General features: G+C 53.7%; 1 protein-coding gene across 1 annotated transcript in view; it reads right to left on the reverse strand.

The window, feature by feature from the left end:
• FAIM2 (Fas apoptotic inhibitory molecule 2) overlaps positions 1-8,514 on the reverse strand; it is a 33,740-nt gene extending 25,226 nt beyond the window's left edge. The window contains exons 1-5 of the mRNA XM_077753342.1: positions 8,376-8,514; positions 4,666-4,861; positions 1,857-1,957; positions 1,336-1,400; positions 859-912 (exon numbers count right to left, since the gene is read on the reverse strand). Of these exons, the coding sequence (XP_077609468.1) occupies positions 859-912; positions 1,336-1,400; positions 1,857-1,957; positions 4,666-4,861; positions 8,376-8,390 (431 nt within the window). The 5' untranslated portion in view covers positions 8,391-8,514. The remainder of the gene's footprint in view (positions 1-858; positions 913-1,335; positions 1,401-1,856; positions 1,958-4,665; positions 4,862-8,375) is intronic.
• Between the last annotated feature and the right edge of the window lie 370 nt (positions 8,515-8,884).

Genomic DNA, 8,884 nt, shown 5'->3' on the forward strand with positions numbered 1-8,884 from the left:
TCACTGACTACCTTTCCCTATAGAAGTCTCTTCCTCAGTAGCCCCAGTGCCCAGGACAGTGCTGGCCTCACAGTAGGTGCTGAAAGAGACTTAGGTGAGAGCGGTATTGCTTTGAGCCCAGGGTAGTTCTGGCCTAGAATTACACACAATGACCCTAATTACTCAGATAGGAGGGTCAAGGATCACCTATACCATCAAACTTCTCTGAAGTTACCTGCCACATTCCTTAAGGTGTATAGGGCAAGCAGGAGCCAAGTGCCTTGAGAAAAGGGAGTCTGCCAAACAGAGTGATTAAGAGCACAAGCCTCAACCTGAGTCCTGGATTTGAATCCCAGCTCTGCCACAGAATAGCTGTGTGACCTTGGGCAAATTACTCAACCTCTCTGAGCCTTAGTTTTCTGAGATAATCATACCCAGTAGACTCAAGGATCGAATGCAATACTGTATATCCAGCACACAGAGCAAGGCCCAACCCTTATTAGGCACTCTATAAGTGGTAGTTATTATGATTAATAATTCATAGGCATTAATAACAACGTTAATAAGAGTAGCAACATTATCATTAGTGTGGGCCAAGGTGTTCCAACCCCCTTCCCCTCAGGGCCATGGTCTGGGCCTCTCCAGCCAGAGCCCCAGCCCACCTCCGCTCCTTGTGCAAGCACCAGAACCTATGCCTGTCTCCCCCCCACCCCCAGACCCAAACACCCCAGAAGGGCCCTGCTGGCTCTGCTCTTGTGAGGACAGTCTTCCTTTGGGGTAGAGAGAGGCCATGGGCTTGGATTCTGTCAATGGAGATTCCCCACCCTGTGCCACTGAGGGTTCTCTGGGAGGGGCCCTGGAGGCCTGGGGTATACTCACTAGGATGCCCAGTACCATCCTGGATTGGCCTGGACATAGTCCTTAACGGGGTCACTGCAGAGAAAGGAGGGGGAGAGAATCAGAATCTACCCTATGTCTCCATTTCCACATCTGCACCTGCCCCACCACGGTTCCCAGGACTTGCGAGGAAGAAAGGAGGAAGGGACCCTGGTGGCATAGCGTGTCCCGGCCACTGTCCCTGGCTGGGACATGGAGGTACCCGGCTGTGGGGCTAGAAGATCTGGGAGGAATGACTGCCTCACAGCCACAGCGGGCCCAGAAGGCACCAGGCCTACCCCCACTGGATGGAGGACTCCTCCGTGGGCCACTCCCTACGGTTCCTCCTTACTGAGGGCCTCCACTGCCCCACACAAATCTCTTTAGGCAAATATTCCAAGAACAGTCTCATTCGGGGACCCCCGCCCCCGGCCTTGCCACGCTGCCCCTGGAAGGTGCCCGTTCACACTACCAACTCACCAGAAGGTAAAAAGAGCCACAACACTCAAGGTCACCAACAGCTGGATCAGCAGGATTGTATAGACCTAGGTTTCAGAAGGAGTTCTGGTCAACTTAGGGGAGCCCCACTGGAGGCTAGGGAGGCTCAGGCCCCCAGTGAGGCTCAGGGAGTCCCCCAGCTTCCCAGTGACTCAATCTACTCTCCAGACCTACATCCTGTACCCTCCCCTTTCTTTCCTAGCGGTCACTAGAATGGACCCAGGACAAGGTGAAAGAAAAGCAACTTTGCTCCAGAGCCCATCCCCCCAGGACAAGGGGCCCCTATGTCTGGGGAGAGGATGAGACAATGAGTTTAGGCATAGCAAGGGGCAGTGGGGTGAAACCTAAGGAAGCACTTCCCAGCAGGTGTTTCCGCTAGGGTCATTGGAGAAGGGGACACAAGGATGGTCTCTGTAGACAAAGGGCTGGGTCGGGGCCTTCTCAAGGGACACCCCGCCCTTCCCCAAGGGCCCCAGTCCTGGAGAGTTGGGGGAGGCAGTTACCTTTCTGATGAAGACTCGGCGAACTTTCTGGTCATCCCAACTGAAGGTGGTGAAGAGCTCATGGTCTCCGGCTGGGAAACCGTTCTCATAGCTGGAGCTGCCTGTATGGACATGGGGAGGGGGCCATGAGGGCTCCCATGTGTATAAGTGCTGCCCCCCATGGCCACCAGTTCAGAGCTCACTTTTGTCAAACTGACTCTCTGGACCGGGGAGGCCCTTTTCTCTAGTTCTGTTCTCAAGCCTCCCACCCCACCCCATCCCACCCTCAGATCTCTTTCCCCACCTGCTTCTCCTGTCTGAGTCCTGAGAACAAACTGTCATCTCCCCTCCCCTTCCCTGCATGCTGGCTGGGGCTCCCTGGGGACCAGGCCTTGCCATACAAATGTGACCCTTTCCTCTTGTGTCCCTCACTCTCCTCGCTGAACAAGGGCTCCCTTGTGGCTAAGAATCAGAGAGGGACAGCCACTCTCCCAAGGCCACCTAGTACACCTCAAGGTCTAAGGTCCTATGCCCGCCTGCTCTGAGGCCCTTGGGGTGAGAATCAGGGATTAGTTGGGTGGGAGAACCTGCTGGTGCCCCAGCTGGGAACCAGGGCAGGGGGGAGACTGGAGGGGGAAGCAAAGCCAGGACAAAGGCAAGGAGCGGGGTATGGATGCGGATGAAGCTTGAGGGCCTGGTCCCAGAACTCAGAACCCAGATATCAGGCCTGTGAAAGAGCATAGGATCCACAGTCAAACAGACCCACATGTGGCTCCCTCCTCTAAGGCTGACTAGCTGTGTGACGTTGAGCAAGTCACCAGCCATCTCGGACTCTCTTCTGTGATATGGGTCCGTGATACTCACCTCATGGGGACATGAAAGTCATGAAAGCCTGTGGCTCTGTGCCTGGTGGGGACTATGCTGCTCTCTCTTTTGCACCCCTCATCTGGGCCATTCCTGAGGCCTCTGCTCTGTTCTCTTCCACTGTCCTTTTAATTCTTGCCATTTCTCCACGATCTTACCCTCCCTCCGCAGCAAAAGCATCAGTCTTGGTCTCTCAAAGCTGACCCTGCATTAAGCTCTTTGATGGCTCCCCACTGCCTTTTACTCAAGTTCAAGTTCCTTAACAAAGCTTCCAGAGCCTCCCCCGAGCTCTCAGCCCCAATGCACACTGCTCCCTCCTACTTTTCTCCAGCCTGGCTATATTTTTTCAGCCATGTGCTTTCTTGCTTCTGGGCCTCTGCACCTTATATTCTTTCAGTCTGAACACTCATTTCCCCACCTCTTCACCAGGCTAACTCATGCCATCCTTCAGGACTCAATGTGGATACCTCTTTGTCCAGGAAGTCTTCCCTGACTGCTACACGGGTTGGGTAAGCTGTCTAACGCCTCTATCACTGCATGTCTTTCATTTTGTGGTAGTTGTCTGTTTACTTGTCTATATAGTCAGGCCTGTGGGGGCAGCAGGTCTTGCAAATCAATGCATCGCCAGAAATTTAGCATCCCAGGTCACAGTGCTTAGCATACACTTGGAAATGTTTGTCACATGTTGACTAAAATGAGCTTCCTTCCTACCCTGACAGTTCCCTGGAAAACACTACTTAAGGCAGCCTGGACATGGAAAATGAAGAAGGGAGAGAGAGGGGAACCCGCTGTAAACCTGTAGCCTGGAGGCCCTCATCCTTTTATCCTCCACTTCTCTTTCATGTGCGGTCTACATCTCCTGCCACAGCCCAAATGGCAGGCCACTGAGCAGGACATGAAGACAGAGAAAGTCCTGTGGGTGTCCGGGGCAGTGAGAAGGGCTCACACAAACACCAGACCTTCACTGGCTCTCCAGTAGGTCACGGTGTGGTAGGTCTGCTTGGCTCCGGGCCGAGGGGGGATGAGGGGTGCGAACCATGGTGGCCACTCCTGGTGAGTAGCGGCTCTGTCTGAGGCATTGTTCCTGGGATTCCTTCTAGAATTCTGCTGGGGAGGGTGGGAGTTGATAAGATGGGGGAGGGATGTTGAGAGGCTGCTGAGAGAGACTGCAGGGGCTGAGGAAGATTGGAGAGGGGGCTCTTTCTTACAGCACGTGGGGTGGGGAGCCGTATGTTCCCAGCCCTGAGGCAAAGCTTCCATAAGCCGCTCAACCTAACAGAAGGGCTCCTACGGGCTGTGACTTTGGTCTACAGGGAACTGGCGTTCGCCTGGGTAAGTGTGCCTATGAACTATGCCTGACCATGAGGGGCACTAAGGCTGGTATCCACACCCCTTCCCCCACGTCATGTCTTCCTGCCCCCAATAAGGGCTTGGAGAAGAGAAGAGAGGCAAGGAAAGCGAAGGTGAAGTGGTCCTCAGACCCCTGGCCCCCAACGTCCCTGGGGCCTTCATGGGGAAGTTTTAGATCAGCCCACATGTAAACACGGCATCTCCACTCACAGGGAGCCAGCCATAGCTTAATGCTGCCCTTTCTTGTGTCTATTCTGACCTCTCTCCCCACCTTTTAATGTACCCCTTTCTTTGAGGAAAGCCTTTCTAGAATAGCACCCAATCCACCACCCCCCAGTCTGTCCCCTCTATTCGCCCTAGCCTGGTGACTTGAAATGAATCTCCTCTTCCCCATCCAAGAGTACTGTAACTGCAAATATTGTGTCTCTCCCTTTCCATGGAGTCCTCCTTAACCTACCCTTGGAATGGCCCTCCAAATCCCAAGCCTTTGACAACAGAGCCTCATATAACAAGCACACAATGCATCTATTTATGGGCAACTTCCTCCTACCCAGGTTTTTCTTCTGGGCCCACAACTCCCCATGATGTTCCAGGCTCCAGGAGCTGAGAGACTTACTAGGGTCCACATAGGCCCAGCTGGGATGGAGAGGCACAGCTGACGGGGCTGGGGGGAAGGCCCCTGCCTTGAGCCCCTCTCCAGAGGTGGCTTCCTCATAGGAGGGCGGGGCCGAGGGCACTGCTGGAGTCTCCTTCTTCTCACCATGGGCCTGCTGCTGCCCCTCTGTCCCGGGGGCCTTGTTAGCCACAGAGATCTGTGGAATAGAGGAGGAGACCGTCACCTGGGAAAGGGTGCCTTCCAAGTCCTTCCCACCAGCCCCCAATATCTGGAACTTCCATGTGTACTTTCTCGAACCTGCGCTAGGAAGGGTGGGGGTGCAGACAATAATCTCCCTATTTTATGCAGGATATGGAATATTATCGGCCTTAACAAAGAAGGAGATCCTTCCATTTGCAACAACATAGATGAATCTGGAGGATATTGTGCTCAGGGAAATAAGCCAGACACAGAAAGAGAAAACCTGCATGATCTCAGTTATATTGGGAATAGAAAATAGCCAAACTCATGGAAGCACAGAGTAGAATGGTGGTTGCCAGGGTTTGGAGGGGGTGGGGGAAATGGGAAGGTGTTGGTCAAAGGGCACAAAGTTTCCATTGTGCTAGATGAATAAGTTCTGGAGATCTAATGTACAGCATGGTGATTATAGTTAACAATACTGTATTGTATACTCGAAATTTGCTGAGAGAGTGGATCTTAAGGGTTCTCATCACACACAAAGAAAGGTAACTATGTGAAGTGATGTTAACTGTGGCTTGATTGTGGTGATCATTTCACAATGTATATGTATATCAAAACATCAGGTTGTATACCCTAAATATGTACAATTACCATTTGTCAATTATACCCCAATAAAGATGGTGGCGGGGGGAAGACTCTCCTCCCCCCCCCTTTTTTTTTATAGAGGGAGAACTGAGATTCGGGAGGGTCAGGGCTGGCCAGAGGCACACACTGAGGCTTAATAAAAACTGAGGAAGGAGGGGGTGCCTGAGTGGCTCATCTGGTTAAGCGTCCGACTTGTGATTTCGTCATCTCACATCATGACCTCACGATTCGTGAGATCAAACTCCGTGTCAGGCTCTGTGCTGACGGTGCCGAGCCTGCTTGGGATTCTCTCTCTCCCTCTCTCTCACTCTGCCCTCCTGCATGCACATGCATGCCCTCTCTATCTCTCAAAATAAACAAACTTTTAAAAAAGTTTAAAAAATAACTGAGGAAAGAGAAATTCTTAGGAGAGGCCACCATTGGGCTATCCCTGGGGCAGAGAATGGGTCTGTATGCTTCCACTGTCTCCGTGGGGTCCAGGGAAGGGCCTGGCACAGAGTAGGCCCCCAAGAATATTATTGAATGAAAGATACTTTCATTTAATCTCCCTGTTACCTTGATGGTTATATTTTGAGCCCTGATTTTTTTTAATGTTTATTTATTTTTGAGAGAGAGAGAGAAAAAAAGCAAGCAAGCAGGGGAGGAGCAGAGAGAGGGGAGGAGAGAGGATCTGAGGTGGGCTCTGTGCTGACAGCAGAGAACCCAGTGAGGGGCTTAAACTCACAAACTGTGAGATCATGACTTGAGTTGAAGTCGGATGCTTGACAGACTGGGCTATCCAAGCACCCCTGATCCCTGTTTTAAAATGAGGGAACTGAGGCTCAGGGAGGAAGAATGACTTGCCCAAGGTCACAGAGCCACGCATAGTCCATTGGGCTGCAGAGCCCAGGCTCCATCCACTGGGACTGGCCTCCTTCTGTTGGGCTAGAGATGATGCTAGGAAGGGGGGATGGACCAGCAGGGAAACAGAGAGGGGTGAGGGGAGATATGAGGAAGCATGGGGACCGTAGAGTGGGGGAAGGGCAAGAGGTCCCGGGTGGAGGTTCCTGTTTCGGCCTCGTCCTATTGTGAACCTCAGCTTCTCCCCCAAACCAGAACAGAATCACAGACCTTCACTGTTGGACGGGATCTCAGAAGGTGTCTAGTTCAGCCCTTTCCTTCATTTGACAGATGAGGAAACTGAGGTCCAGAGAGAATTGTGCCAAGGCAGGTTGAAAACTCAAGTCCGTTTACACTCAGCTCTGCTCCAGGCCCCACAGTGTCCACTTAAGCTTTGGCGACAGGATGTGAGCTAGGAGGGCCTGAGTGCTGCCGCCAGGGAAGGAAGACTGTGGGGGAGGGGGTGTATTGAAAACTGAACCAGCAACAAAAAGATTGAGCCTCAGAAAATGAATGGGATTTAGTTCTGGCTTCAAAAAGAATGTGTTAACCCTGAAGGGCTGACAAGGAGAGCCCCTGAGTTCCTTCTTTGCAGGGTAGCAAGCACCAGAACATCTCTGTCGCCACCCAGCCCTGAGGACCACTGAACTGGAGAGTTCTTTTCCATCCTCAGAAAGCCTGTGAGCAAGCTGGGGGGTGAGAGGCAGGGGAGGCAGGGGCGATGTGCTGCATTCATTGAGGACAGGAAGCGATGTCAGCAAAGTGACTGGGGATGGGGNTCCTTAGAGAAGGGCCTTGAGGAGCCTAGGCCTGTGAGAAAGGGGCTCTGGCTCACCTGCTGCCCTCCCACTCCCCAACCTCCTTTCTCACTCAGACCAGAAGGCTCACATCCAGGAAAATCCATTTCAGCCCACCAGAACCAAGGTCCTTTGAGCCCAGACCCATGAAAACAATGATTACGTCTGACTTCAGCCCTGTCACAAATGGGCCCTCCTCCCAACCCCCACCCTGCTGATCATCCCCAGAGCCTCCTGGGCCCTTCTCCTCCATACACACACACACACACACACACACACACACACACACACACACACACTCATACACACGTCTGTCATCAAGTGAGGTCTGCCCAATGGCGGGAGGTGGTATCACCAATGACATCATTTTGAGGTCTCAGGAGCTTAAAAACAGAGAGAGGAGGGTCTGAGAGCCCAGGGAAGGATGCCATTGGCTCTGAGGCTCAAGTTGGAGAAAGGAAGGGGGAGTGTAGGGGAGGTTCCTCTTCTGTCTTCTCTGCCCAATCCTTAGCACCCCCAAAACAGAGGGCCGGAGGGCCCTCCCCCTTTGCCCCAGCCCTGATTGTTGTATAATTCCACAGGCTGTTGATGTTATGTAACCACATCGGGCTAGCCAAGTCTCTGTCCCAGCCCTTCCCCTCCATTCCAGGCCTAAAACTAGAAAAAAAGAGAAGATGTTTTATCTGGTTCCATCTAGTCCCATGTCGATCCAAAACAAAAACAGAAATTAGAGCATCCTGATGCAGGGTTGCCATAGTAACCCTCCCCCCAAAGCATGTATCCAGATGTGGAATGAATTGGCTGGGGGGGAGGGGGGTTCTGTGGAGGTGGGAAAGATGAGCATAATGTTGTTGGGGCAGGATCGGCACCACTCTTTGGGGCTCACCCAGGTGCCCCCCTCTGCTTCCCCCACCACACCCCGGACACCCAAGCTGATTCCTTAAGGGAAACTGGGCACCTGTGAAGGGTCCTGAGATGCCAAAGCCCCCGGGGTGAAAGGGAGGAGAGGCCTGTTGGGCAGGAAGAGGCTCTGACCTCTCACTTGAAACGCGCCTTTTGGTCCTCTGACTTCAACAAGGACCACAGAGGACCTTCGCACAAGCGCCAGGGAAGGATGCTTATAGTGGTCCAGAGAGTTTGCTCGGGATGACAGGGAGCCGGGAGCTGAAGGATGGAGGATGATGGTGCAGGTGGGGGAGATGCCGGTACCTTTCCTTGTGTCATGGTGCTGTCTCTCCAGGAAGGGGTCCCTGAGGCAGGGGCGGCCGCTTGGGTCACCGCAGCCTGCCTGCGTCTCTTCCTTCCTCCGCGTGGGTTCTAGCAACATCCACTGCAGCCGGGCCAGGCGGACCGGAATGTACCATTCGGGAGCAGGAGGAGGAGGGGGCCGGGGGCGGGCTGGGAGGCTGCTGAGGAGGCCGCTGCGNAGGAGGCGGCGCGCCGCCCCCTCCTCCGTCCCCTCCACCCTAAACCCTCATCCTGGGACTAAGGAGCGTGCGCTGCAGAGCCACCCAAGTGGATGGGTCCGCTGGGCGGGAGGAGGCGCGGGGACTCGGTGACACCAGACCAGCTGATGCTGCCTGCCTGTAACTGGAGCTGGGTGTCAGGGCCTTATCTCTCCACCGTCTCTGCTGCTGACAGTTTCTGTTCAAGCCTCAGCCTCCCCCTTCCCTGTCTCTGGATGCTGCCCCAGATTTCTGTCTCCGTCTCTACCTCCC

Source organism: Crocuta crocuta, unplaced genomic scaffold, assembly GCF_008692635.1.
Source record: "Crocuta crocuta isolate KB4526 unplaced genomic scaffold, BGI_CrCroc_1.0 scaffold30, whole genome shotgun sequence".
NCBI classification, from domain to species: domain Eukaryota; kingdom Metazoa; phylum Chordata; class Mammalia; order Carnivora; family Hyaenidae; genus Crocuta; species Crocuta crocuta.